We start from the raw sequence: 14,048 nt of genomic DNA, 5'->3' as shown, positions 1-14,048 counted from the left end.
AGAGAGAGAGAGAGAGAGAGAGAGAGAGAGAGAGAGAGAGGTGGTGATGATCTCAGGTGTTGTTCCTCTAAAGAGATGCTGTTTTTTGATGGGGTCTTTCTCTGGGATCGGACTTTACCAATGAGGCTAGGCAGCGCGGGCCCCCAGGAATTCCTCTGCTTCCAGTTCTGCCTCCAGTTCTGGGATTACAGGTGCATGACACGATGCCTGGCCTTTTATGTGAGTTCTATGCATGGAACTCAGGTCCTCATTCATGTTTGCCCAGCAAGCATTTAACAGATTCACTTCTTTATCCTTATTGTTATTCTTAAATATTGAGTGTTCTATGAGGACATTGAAAAATTGAACTAGGGGATATTTTTTGACCCAAGGGATGGATATTCTGATCAGCTTCAATAAAGACAAAATTAACATTTACTGTTCTAAGTGACTAAAATACTGAATGTATCAGACAATGCCAAGTCATAGAGAATATATTAAAGTGCAGCTAGGCCTTCAAAACTTCTTTAATAAGACATTGGTGTGCATACAGCTTTCACCTTGTTAAGTTATAAACTCTCTGATAATAGCCATTCCTCACATGTGCCAGGGTTCACATATTTCAGAAACAGCAGGTTATAGAACAAATAGAAAATTAATGTTCAATCATTAAACAACATTCAGATCTTTGAACCTTTAGTTACCATTTAATTCTTTCTAGAAATAGGAATTTGAGAAAGCCATGAATCTATTTTTTGGGGGGGGTGCAGGTGTGGAGGCATATACATGTGTATATAGGTATGTATGCCACATGAACATGCAGAAATAGAAACCAGAGGTAGATACCAGGTAGCCTCCTCCTTTACTCGCCGCCTTATTCTCTTACAGAAGGGCTCAGGATAGTCCTTCACTATAACAAATCCCAAAATATAAAACCAGTGGGGGAATTCCAACATCTGTGGAGTGAAATATTTAGCGAATCTAGCTTATTGGAAGTGATTCTATGTTATAGTCTGTGAAAACACACATTCTTTTTTTTGAACTGCAGTGCAGCAATTTGCTCGGCAAGATCTTCATCTCAATTATATCAGAGCTAGTTGGGCCAGAAGTTAACCGTTCTGTGTACAGGAAATGGAAAGTGTCAGATTCTCCAAGGTCATTGTCCTTATACTTGTGAGAGCAGAAACTGTTCAGGATTTTATATTCTGATTTTTCTTTTGTATGTGTGGTCATTGCATTTTTTTTCTCTCAGAAACTGTTAGGCAGTATTTAAATTTATTTTGACTTCTGAAAGTAGACAGTTCTGACAGTTACCAGAGAACATCAGCTCTGTTGAGAGTCACATATGCACTGTAGGCTTTTTCTACAATAGGAGCTTGATAGCATCAGTAATCAAATAATGGGCAGATTATGGAGACTGATGTCAGGGGTGGGGAGCAATCCAGCAAAGAAGCAGGCATCTAATGTTTGCTGGTTCAAGCATAGTGTACAAGAACATGGCAGGCTGGTTCCAGTACATCAGTAAGGTGCCTGCCATTTAAGTATTAAAACCCAATTCCTGTACCTGTGTAGAAAGCTAGGCATGGCAGTGGGCTCCTGTAATCCCAGAACTGAGGAGGCAGAGGCAGCCCTGGGTTTTGTGACAAAGCCCAGACAACAATTGAGGAGGACACCCAGTTTCAACTTCTAGCCTCTCTATGCATACCACCCACACATGTGTACATGTCCACATACATGCACACATACAAACACACACACACACACACACAAAATACTTGAACACATATCTTTAGGAGACATTTCTTTTTCTAAAAGCCAGGTTTCTCTTTCATTAAGCTTCATTTCTTTTATACTTTTATGCTATTAGAGCAACAACAGCAGCAAAGCAACATACAACTGCATATAAACATAGTTTTTCACTGTACCTGGACTCAGCCAATGGGGACAAGGATGCCGAGTAAGGAAATACATCGCTGTATATGGCAATGCATTGTGACAGACAGCACTGTTGTCTACACTCGCCAGAGGGCCTATATCAGGCAGGATCTCACATTTTCACCATTGACTAGCTTTATATGGTGAGCACAAAGAAGCCAGGAAGTGCCCAGCCAGCTGGCAGAGACACTATGAAGCTGGTAAAGCCAAGATATGCAGACGCAGTGTCTCTTTCTAGAAGAAGTGCTGTGAACACCTTTGTCCCTTTCGGCAATGCCATTTTGGAGCATGTTATGTCTCACATTGAGATTATGAATGCAGAAGTCCCCATCTGGGAAATTTACTTTCAGATGTGTCCTCCAAAAGCATTTTGTGTGGACTATCTAACCTCTGGGACTCTACCACACAGCTGTCATTTGTGGCCTTATTGGAAGGGACTCCAACTTTCATCTTCTTCTAGTTATGAAACATCAGCACTATACATTTATTTAACATGCAGACACTTAAAAAAAAACCCAGATTTGTTTTCTCCACATACGGCAGTAACAATCCTATTCTACTTCCCCTGCTAGCTCTGAAATAGTTAAACAAGCATTATATTTGAATCAGAAAAAAAAGAAATCTTGCACATCACTTAACTAGCCAGGCTTTTTTCCCCAGTCTCATGGGCTCTGTGCCCTAGAGAATTTTTGTTGCTGTTTTTAAGACTATGGCAGGAAAAGGCTGACAGACATCCCAGGTCACAGGAGAAGGGATACCCTGAAAAGCTGTCTCCTTCCATCATGAGAACTCAAAAGTAGGGGGCGTTCAGTGCTTGTTTTCAGCAGTCCCTGGACCACTTTACCAGATCCAGTTACCATGGTATTCATTAGTTATCTGAGAGGATTCCCTGACATGGCTCAGTGAGACAGTCCTGCTTTTAATGTACACACTGGGCAGGAAGCGGAGGCAACCTGAGTCTGATAGTCCTTACTTTCTACACGAATAAGGGAAGAAAATAACCCTAGACATTCTTGGTCCAAGGATGGCAGGCATTTATAAATACATCCTTGGATGTGTGATTCGTAAGGCTACAAGAGTAGTAAACACGAACGGGATTCCTCCTGTCTTTGCACAACTTTAAAGGTCTGAGCAAGTTATACAGAAAAGAGAGAGAGGGAGAGGGCTCCTTATAAGGAACTTCTGCAGTGGCTAATAATTCACCTTCAGTTTTCAATAAGGGAAATTATCATCACACTCTTAGAGGATGTATGTGGTTGCTTATCATTTGGGATGCTTTTCATTTGGTAGCAGGTAATATAAATTTAACATTACTTTTATTAATTACTTTATCAATCACCTCCAACATCTTGGATTTTTCCTTAAAAATAGAACAAAGCAACAATTTTCGAGTAAAACATTACAGATTAAAAAAAAAATCTATATGTTAGAAAGAACGGGTCACCGCAGAAGCAGGTGGATTTCTGAATTTGAGGCCAGCCTGGTCTACAAAGTGAGTTCCAGGACAGCCAGGGCTACTCAGAGAAACCTTGTCTCGAAAAACCAAAAAAAAAAAAAAAAACAAAAAAAAAAAAAAAAAAAAAAAAAAAAAAAAAAGAAAGAACGGGTCACATGAATGTACTTATTTTTACATATCCTTTACTAACTTCAAAAACTCACAGATTTAAGATAGAATCTTTTCAGACTGTAACTGCACAGAAAGCAGTGGTCTCTTAGGCTATGTGTATACTGTGTCTCAAGGGCTAACAGGCAAAATCCATGACACAATTCCTGTCTGAGTCACTATGCCTTCATTATCATGGGAAAATTCAAATTTAGCCATTTCAAGTTAGGAATTCTGAAGGGAAAACAAATGTCAAAACACTGTCATTAGAAACATACAACTGTCATAAAACGGAGCATATTAGTCACAAGCCCTGGGACTTTTCTGTCACTTAAATATGATCATCCCGATTCCAACACAAAAATTTTGAGCTTTATAATTAGTTACATTGAGCATTCTTAACAATCTGAGAAGTCTAAATCCCAAGTACATGCTATATGGATATACTTTTTTTGGCCTCAACCACAACATCAATGCCAAGAATAATCATTTCTAAACTCGTGTCTGTATATAAAACATGATGACTGCAAACTCAAAGACAGAAGGAAACCCTCATACTTCTTCAACTTCTTCACTACCCTGCCTGTTGTTTTTTTAGGTTTCTCACTGTCTCTGGTCCCCTGCGTTTCCATTCAGGAAAACCTGCTCTTGGCAGCACCTCAGCCCTTTATGTGGGTGCAGAGGCAACCTCTTTGCAGTTGGAGTGCTCCTCTTAATCCCCGCCCCCACTTCACCTGCAGAGAAGCTGTGGCTCTCATCCTGGCTTCCCGGGCTTCCTTCTCTGCTAGCACAGACCTCCTGTTGCAGTGGACGCGGTCAGCACACAGCTGCCTGCCTAGGCTCTGCTGCTGTGAGCAGCGTTGCCAGAAAGGGCTGCCCCAGAAAGGGCTGCCCTGGTGGCAGCACACTGAGTAACGCTTTGGCAGGGTTTAAAGACTAAAAAAAAAAAAAATGCCCTCAACACTTTCCACTTTCACTTATCATACAGAGAGCTCTCAGCAGGCTCAGCTGGGAGGGATACACAAATATTCCATTTCTCTCTCTCTCTCTCTCTCTCTCTCTCTCTCTCTCTCTCTCTCTCTCTCTCTCTCTTTCTCTCTCTCTCTCTCACACACACACACACACACAGAGCTTTTCCTTCCCATGATATTATCTCCCTTCACTCCAATCATCTTGCCTCCCAAGTCCCAATTCACAGTTTCCCATCCCCTGGTGTTAACTCACATCCATTTCAAGAAACAAATCACTTGTCTTTTTACAGTGCATGTGGGAATTGCGGGCTGTGAAAGGAGTAACTCCCCCACCCCCTTTCGTTCTCTCTCTAGGCTTCACCTCGCTTTGATAGAAAGTTAAGAACCAAGTGTTATTCTTTAACAAACCCTACCATTTTTCATGGTTTTAAATTCAAATGGAAAAAACAGACTGAGGTTATCATCACCAGCCAGTTTTCTCCCTCTGCCACACAGCGTGGTATTCATGGCAGCTCCGATGGCTCAGAGGACAATCTTTACGCTATAAGACCCTAGGAATGCACAGAGCTATGCACAATCCATCCTTTGTGGAGCTCGTGCACAGACCCCAGGGAGACACATGTGCTGGCATGCGTGGCTTACCGTCCTAATGGCTGTGGGGATTCCAGACTCATCCACAGGGCCGATCCCTGGGTAGTGCGGGGCTTTGATGACTGTAACCCTCTTCTCCTCCTCCGAGGATCTATAGAGCGGGATGGAGCTTCCCATCGTGCCATCCAGAGACTGGGCATGCTGGGAATATGTCTCTGCAGAATCTGAGTGGAAAATACAGTGACACGGAACACATTGGATACATGGAGTATAATTAATGGTGCCTCTTGTCCATTGATTGACAAGCAGCATAGAATCCCCTTTCTACCTCTGCGCCTTTCCCTGTATTTACTCTGTCTTATTCAGTACCGGATATTACACATATGTATGGGACAACAAGGACCTCGGTGTCTTATAAAGAAGGACAAGAGGAAGAATATTTGATGAATGACATGTGAAATCTTGGGAGGGACAGGATGAGGTGGACAGCAGAAGCTGAAAGAAGCCTGGCAAAGCTTACTCAGGTCACAACTCATAATGATCCTTATGAGGCTGATGGCCTCTATTGTGAGAAAGTAGTAAGATGTGTTTTAGAGAAGTCATAGGATTATTGATCCAAAGATACAGTTCCGTAAAAATAAAATGAAATTAAAAGTCAATTGAAAATTATGTTTAGAACTAGACACACACTGAAAAGTGAAGGTTTCTAGGTAAATAAGTGATTTTTCAGTAATTATGTTTTATTGACTTTTATTTACTTTTATTGACCTTTTAATTTAATTTAATTATTGGTTTTATGGCAAGATGCCCATGCGATGGCTTTTTATCCTCTAAAACTGATGACTGTCATAAGGATTAAAGTTACATGAGACTTATCAAATTTCCATCCTCATGTTAAGGCTCTGAATCTTTAGAATACTTTCAGAGGTAACAGAGAACTTATGTGTACACTACCTGTTCTGCTTATTGTGAGTTAAAAATAATAGTTTCAGGAAATCGACATTATTGTCATTCTTATCAAACAACAGTGACATGACTTTCTGCTGTTTTGAAGACAGTATGATCTGTTTTAGCGAAGTCTGCCACTCAGTTGCTTTCTATGGAAGCTGAAAAAAATGTTTCAGGATAGCATTTGCTGATTATATTCATATATATGTGTTTGTTTCATTTTCATACACATATATATGATTTACAACTAATATTTATATCATGTATAGATAGTATAATGAATTTTTATATTATATACATATGTATTTTTATGATGATGTCGTGTAGAACAACATAAATAAACATTTAAGAATTTGACTCATTTCGCATTAGTCTCTCTTGAGGCCAGTATCCAGTATATTGCTCTATTGGCTGTAATTAAGTCCACTTTAAATTTAGTTAACAGCAAAAAAGCATCTTAAAGTATTTTTGAATGGAATGGATGAATCTACGAATGGAACTGTTTCCTGTGTCATTGTGTATACAGATCCCATCTTCCCAGCCCCTCTGAGTGAAGTCACAGTGTTATTTTGCCCTGATTGGCCTTTTAATTCTTCACCAGCCTCGACAGGATAGCCACAATGCTAGGATTTTTATCAGCAGCCAGTGTTTTCTGAGCATGTAGGAGGTGCCACAGTCCTAGCATAAAAGAGAGTATCAAGCCCCCTCCCCACGTATAGTTCATGTGACTGTACAAACTCACAGCTTGTGCAATGAAAGCTAGTTCTTTTTATACTTCTCTTATATGGCCCATAAATTGTTATATTTGCAATCTTTTGTCTTAAAGTTCACCTAGGGCAGAAAAGACTTGCAAATTCTGCTCCCCTCCCATCACTGCCTTAGCCAATTGGAACTTATTCAATGTTTATACAGGAAATTTCTTTCCATGTTAAACAGTTTATGTGTAAAATCTACTCACTAGTTAGGTCTGAAGTCAAGGGCTGTCTGTACTTGAGTATATTTTTTTATTTGGTAGAATAGGGAAAACCGTTCACTAAGACAGGCTCTGGGGTAAAGAGTCCCACTTACTGATTATTTAGGAAAATGTTATGGCTGAAATGACTTAGAAAGTCTCATTTTCATGTATAATAACACATAATTCCATTACAAAATGTTGAAATAGTGGAGTGTGTTATAAAACTGAACTGTGGACTGGCTGTCAAAGAGAGAAATTTGGCACAAACAAGCTCTTCTTTCTTACACTCTAAAAGGAGATCATTACAAGCTTCACAAATGGCTCCCAGGAGTAGCGTTAGAAAAGGCACGAGTATATTTAGACTCTTCTTTAATGAGTCCCATGACTATGTTTAAAACCATACAGAGGTTTTGTTGACCATGGAAGCTGAGTTCTACCATGAGTGGGCTTGAAATCGGCATAAAGCATTCTTTAGTAAACTTGGGTATCACGCTCTTTCCATTAAGGCATCAGTGTGGGAGGAGCGAAGGGGGCCTGCTATCAATGAAAGAATGGGGTAGAGCTCTGGGCTCTAGATTTCTCTCTCTGTTGCTGACCCGCAGTAGCTGTAAGATGGGGCCTCTCTCTGTTGCTGACCTGTAGTGGCTGTAAGATGGGGTCTCTCTCTCTGTTGCTGACCCGCAGTGGCTGTAAGATGGGGTCTCTCTCTCTGCTGCTGACCCGCAGTGGCTGTAAGATGGGGCCCCTCTCTGTTGCTGATCTGCAGTGGCTGTAAGATGGAGCCTCTCTCTCTGTTGCTGACCCGCAGTGGCTGTAAGATGGGGCCTCTCTTTTGGGAGGTTCAGGTATGGATGCTTTCCTTAGCGTCCTCTGCTTTGTTGTCCTGAAAACTCTCTTAAGTTCTCAACATCATGGAAGCCTTCTCAATGGTTCATTTTGGAATTTTTACATTGAAGTTTTAGTAACTACAGAATTACTTGTTACATTACCTTTAAGCTATGCAAATATATTTGGCTACATAAGAATGTTTCTCTCTTTATGAACCACAGGACTTTCCCAGGAGGCTCTAAAGAGTTCACAAGGTAGACAATATCATATGCTTAAAGTTTTGAAACAAATTTTCATATTTCTACTGTTTATGTAACTTAAAAACATGTTCAAAATTACTTACTGGTTAGGCCTAAAGTCAGGGACTATTTATACTTGAGCATTTATAGTTTTTAATTGGTAGAATGGGATGAGCTGTGTTTACTAAGACAGGCAGTGAGCAAAAGAGTCACATTTAATGATTATTTAGGAAATAACTATTACTATTGGAGGGAGACTGTAACTTAAACATTTTAAATTAGATTTATGTGTTTGTTTTATATAAGAGTGCTTTGCTTGTGTGTATGTAATATATCTACATGGATGCTTAGTGCCCTTATAGGTCAGAAGAGGCTATCAGATCCCTTGGAACTGGAGTCACAGATGGGTGTGGACCAGCATTTGGGAGTTGGGAGTTGAGCCTGAGTCTTCTGGAAGAGCAACAGTGATCTTACCCTCTGAACCATCTCCCCAGCACCAAGGGCTACGGCTTTGGTAAGCTGTGGAATCTTCACTGAAGGCAGTACTTGAGTTCCTTTCATTTGCTTCCCAGTACCTTAGTGATGACAGACTGCCTTCAAAGATCAGTTTGACTAGTTTCTGACTGTGATCCAGGATTTTAGGATTTCCCTGTGCTAGTATAGCCTGTCACCTTGTTACACTATTTTAATTGCAAAACATTTTCTCCATAGGCGTAACGAAAGAGTATTCTGGAAGGAAAGTTTTTCCACACAAGAAGAAGCCTCCTCAATAGAAAAGTGCTACATTAATGTTTTCTGGGTCTCATAAGCGCCCCTTGGTATCATCATGTTCTTTCTACTCCATCATTTATATATCACCTAGGCTTCTCCAGGCGCAGCTATGGATGGAATCATCACCTCCAAATGGCAAGGGCCCTCTTTTCTACCATACTGACCCTTCTGTTCTAATTCTTCCCAAGCTAGGGCCACCAGAGGATTGTCAGGCAGTCCCGTGTCACCTTACATTTTTCTCTTGAGAGATATTGCTGCCACATTAAAGTTGTCGTGGAAACCATGAGTGCAGTGCTTACCAAGCGACCTGCCATGCTGCATGATGATGCTGGAGTTCAGCGAGGCTGGGAGGGAGTATGCAGAAGGGGAGAACGGCCTCTGATAGTAACTCACTGGGCTCACAGCACCACCAGAGTTGCCATTGATTGTGATCTGGCTCTGAGAAAAGCAGAGAGGACTTGTTATATCACATGCTTTCCCGTGAACACCACTCCTTTATATGATGACAAGAGTTTCCAACTGTAGGACAGTAATCAACTACAGGGCCTTTATTTACTTTGAAGACTGGTGTCAGAGGGACCAATGACCCCTCCCACCCCGTTTTCTCTGTTCTTTCCATTATTTCTCATCCTTTATATTATCATAGGGCATGGGAAGTGGTTAGGGAAACGAGAGCAGCTAGCCAGTGGGCACAACAGAGTGCCAACAGAGGTGCCACCTACGTGGGTCACTGGCAAACAAATGGGCAGGACACCAGAGCTCTCACTGTCTTAAGGAGTCACATCTCTCTCATCCTTCTGCATGGTGGATTTGAAGTGGATGCTCTCTGACAGGAGGAGAGAGGCTGGGTCACAGACTCAGTCCTCTAATGAATCAATGTTTCCAAAACAAGGTGACTGACACAGAAGGCAAGTGTTCGGCTTAATGAGTCAGGAATGGCCTATTTGGGCAGCCACATACCTGGCAAACCATTGTAGAAATGCTAAAACACTGGTTTCTCCCCACTTCAACTTCACTTGGCATTCTCATGTCTTCATACATTGAGCTATTTATTTTACACCTGACTATTTTTCTATTTCTAATGCTACCCGAAGCTTCTTGTTGAGACGGGTGCTCCCTTTGTAGTTGTTAAAACATGCAACTTGGGATTGATGGCCTAGCAGACACTCAGAGGAGGCACGTTGTGACTGAGTTGAATCAGTTTAGTTCATGGAGGTTGAACTCAGGACTGTCTTTGTGCAGCATGACACTGAGCATTATGCGAACTGGATAACACATACAGGTGAGGTAAAACATTAGTAAGAACGTTTAGTTAATACAACACTACAGATACGCACCCATAAACACACATCCGCACTGACAAAGAGACTCACAACTTACAGACTTTTCTACTTCTTTAAATAACAAGCGTCAGCTACACAAATATGAACCACAGCAGATGAGTGTATATGTATCTGATCTAACTTTAAGATCATCGTGTTCTCAAATGATCCAAAAGCAAGCTGATTTACTTAAAAGTCACACCACATGTGTCCTAAAATCAATAATTATTCAATTATAAGAATTGTATTCATTACATATGTCTTTAAGGTATCAGAAAAGTTCCTTTTTTAAAAAAGGACCCTTTGAACTGGCATTTAAGCAAATACAACGCATAGTCAGAGCCTTTATATGACTCTGCTGAACATTAAACAGAAATTTTTGCTCCCTTGTTTAAATCAACTTTGATTTGTTATAATAATGAATGAAAAAGACAGAATAATTTCTATTTAAAAACTAAGGTTTCTAGTATAGGTGAGTATCCCTTATCCAAATGCTTAGGGGCCGAATTATTTCAGACTTCATGCAGATTTGGATGTGGGATATTCATAAATACATATTACATATCTTGGGGATGGACCCCAAATCTAAATATAAAATTAATTTATTTTTATAGACATTTTCTATGCATAATATGAAGATAATTATATAAAACTTTTAAATATTATTTTACAAAAAAATCAGTTTCAGGGCACCTGAGGTCTTTTTTGTTGTTGTTGTTTCATTATGTTTGTTTTTTTAATCCATGTATTTTATGTACATGGGTACTTTGCCTGCATGCATGTCTGCATGCCAGAAGAGGGCATCAGATTCTATTATAGGGCTGCCAAGTGGGTGCTAGGAATTTAATTTAGCTCCTCTGCAAGATCAGCCTGTGCTCTTAACCCCTGAGCCATTTCTGCAGCTGTAGAATTATTATTATTATTATTATTATTATTATTATTATTATTATTATTATTATTGCAATTTGTCACATGAAGTCAGGTGTGGAATATTAAACTTACAATTTCATGTCAATGCTTACAATGTCTCAGTTTTGTAAATTGTTTAGAATTTGGGTATTTTCATTAGGAATATTCAACTTTTTTCTTTTTTCTAACATAGTAGGACATTGGAAGAACCCCTACCGGCTGAGTCCCCGAGGCTAGTGGCTAGTTATCTGTGGTTAGGAATTGACTTATTCTGGTTATTTCCAGAAAAAAATTCCAGCCATTTGATGAACACTAAGTCACCCCAAACAACTGAAACAAGATTTTTTTCCCCTTTCTGTAGTTGTAGAAGTCAAGAAATATGGCTTGTGGCATTTCTCTGTGCATGTAAGTTAAAGTTCTATGTCTTGACAGTGTACAGCAACTATGTGGTACAGATAAATTTTCCTGGTGACAGAACATAGGGTAGCAATTTCAGAGACTCTCTCTGTTTGCTCAAAGCTGTCCATCCTTCAGTGAAAGTCATAGAATCTTTACTATCAGTGACAGAGAATCTGCATGATAAAAATTCGCAGCATTTGAGCTGCAATTCTAGTGGTCACTGATTAGCGGTCACTGAGTGAAGCTACAGATGTATTTCAATGATATCATGCATATGAGAACTATTTATACGTTGCATAAAGGCAAGAAAAATTGTCGACGTAAAAATGTTTTCGTAAACTTTGAAACTGGGATGGCTCAGGAGAGATATTACAAACCAACCTCAGGCTACATTTCTGTAAGATGGACTAAGATTATTTACATCGCTCACTCCTACGTGACAGTAGTGTTCATTGTGGTGGATGCCATCCAAAGAATAGTAAGAACAATTAGTGCTTTGCAGTCAGACTCGCTCCTGGGAGAAAGACGGTACATCAAGTATTAAACCAGGACACAGTGATATGAGTCTTACAGGAGAGGCATCATGTTCCAGGTATTAGCAGTCAGCCAAAATACCTGAAACAGTTTGGGCCTTATAATTTAAGCACAGCAAATGATAGCAGTCCACTTATTTACATTTCTGACAAAGTGCCTTATAAATAAACCAGTTTGTAGCATACGATCCACAGAAAAATAGTTAAGTTCGAAGCGGAGAATTCTAGAGTTACCATAAATCGCACCTAAGTGCAAGAAGGGGCTATCAGTAAAAATTTTAGCACTGAGTGTGTCTGGTGAGGATGATGCCAATAACTTTTGCTAACAGATGGTATTCAGTTGGTGTGCCAATCAACACCTACGCAAATAAAAATGGTCGGCTACAAAACCAGACAGCCAACGAGTGTGGTCCTTACAACATGGTGGAGGCAAAGGAAGGAAGGGTGACTGCACGGATGGCAGCAGGGGTTGCTAAGGTGATGCCATCTGTCACGGCAAATCTCTGACCCCAGGTGGGGGAGGGTGTCTCAGAGCAGTCAGCAGTGTCAGAGTGTCCCAGCTGTAGTTTAACCGGGATGGCTGTGGAGGACTTGCTCTCAGATTGGGAGGAGTGCTCTCTCAGGGAAGAGTCTGGCCTGAGAGAGCTTGTGGCATGGCTGTGCATAAGGCTGTTAGGATATAGGAAAGGATGCTTGTATAAACAAGATGACAGGCCCCGGGCCAAAGGCAGGCGGGGAGATCATCAGGTGGTGGCAGTGGACAGGAGCCACTGCCTGGTGAAAAAGTGGTCTGGTGAAAAGCATTCACAGAGAGGCGTGAAGAAGAGAGGCCTTGCCTGTGTGTCTGTGAGGCATTTACCTCCAATACATTGGCAGGTAAGTGCTGGTGTTCAAGCTAAGGTTGAGGGAAAAGAATAATGAGAAGAGGTATAAGTCATCCAAGTATATAAGAATATCCGTTTTCCACTGTGACAGAAAAGGTGAAGCATTTGGCTTTATGGGCAAACACTCTGAGGAAATACACTCAGATAGATTAGGTGTCAAACACACTGTGTGGGAAAAGCTTGGAAGTGTGAAGAACATGAAGCCAGCGCAGTTTGAATGAAGGCCTTTGCTCCAATAATAATGCAGTGGAAGTTCTCCTCGGAAGTGCTCATGTTTTGTCCTAATGATAGTGCAATGATGTCAAGTTGTCTGTTGCTTATGCAGAATTAGTTTCTCTCTTAAGCAAAACTTTGGAGCCTGCTTCTTTCTATTGCTACCTGACTATCAAAATGGTCCCCCAATATGAACCTATTTTTCCTTCTCTTAATGTTTGAGTTGATCAAGCTATAAACAATTACGTGGAAAAAAGGATTTCTCTTCACTCTCTCCTCACCAGATCTGTTCATTGCTTTTACTATGAGATACAAAAACCACTGAAGTTTTAAATATGCTAGCAGTGTTAGCCATGGTACTGATGTGTGTAAATAAATAGAAACAAAAACCAGCCACTGACCACGATTAGAATGGGTTAGTTAAAGCTACTGTTGGCTTTGAGTCCTAAGAAAGGAGAAAGAAACTGAAGGGGGAAAAAAGGTTTAAGAACTCCAGAGCTGTGTGTAATCCAAGAGTTTGAACACCAGGAATGGACCAACCAAGTAAAGAGGCAAAAGATGCCTGTCAAGAGATTTTGTTGGCGTCTTTACATCTCTGATGTCAGAAGTGACAATGGGCACCTGACCTAATGAATGGACACTCCAAGTGGAAGCATTTTCCTTACCCTGCGTGGCCTGCAGGCAGCTCACAACATGTTGGACAATGTCTATTGGGTGGAGCCCCTTCTAGACAGCTTGGCTGGCTTTTGTAAATTCCAGGTGGCCCCAGCTTGGGTGATTCTTCTAGGCCACTCGGCTTATTTAAGAGTGACTCAGTCGTCTTTACTGCTTTATAATCTTGGTTGGGAGCAAGGAGTGGCTAGTGAAACTGGTTTAGGTACTTCATGAAGCTATTTTGACTGCTTTATGTTCTTTTTTTTTTTTTTTCCAAAGTAACATATTTTTTTTTAAATTGGATATTTTCTTTA

The 14,048-nt window shown here is 40.6% G+C and overlaps 1 protein-coding gene across 38 annotated transcripts in view; it reads right to left on the bottom strand.

Moving 5' to 3' along the window:
• Positions 1 to 14,048, bottom strand: part of Sorbs2 (sorbin and SH3 domain containing 2) — a 328,789-nt gene that overhangs the window by 64,658 nt on the left and 250,083 nt on the right. For 32 of the 38 annotated variants that reach the window (XM_031339657.1, XM_031339658.1, XM_031339672.1 and 29 more), the window contains 2 exons: positions 9,120 to 9,258; positions 5,131 to 5,303 (listed from right to left, as the gene is read on the bottom strand). In XM_031339657.1, the coding sequence (XP_031195517.1) occupies positions 5,131 to 5,303; positions 9,120 to 9,258 (312 nt within the window). Of the gene's footprint in view, positions 1 to 4,251; positions 4,572 to 5,130; positions 5,304 to 9,119; positions 9,259 to 11,936; positions 11,962 to 14,048 lie in introns of those variants that run through there. The other 6 variants (XM_031339693.1, XM_031339674.1, XM_031339673.1 and 3 more) reach the window with 6 other exon arrangements.

This window comes from Mastomys coucha, unplaced genomic scaffold (assembly GCF_008632895.1).
Source record: "Mastomys coucha isolate ucsf_1 unplaced genomic scaffold, UCSF_Mcou_1 pScaffold22, whole genome shotgun sequence".
Lineage (NCBI taxonomy): Eukaryota > Metazoa > Chordata > Mammalia > Rodentia > Muridae > Mastomys > Mastomys coucha.
Note: the sequence above shows the minus strand (reverse complement) of the source record. Positions and strands in the feature narration are given on the sequence as shown.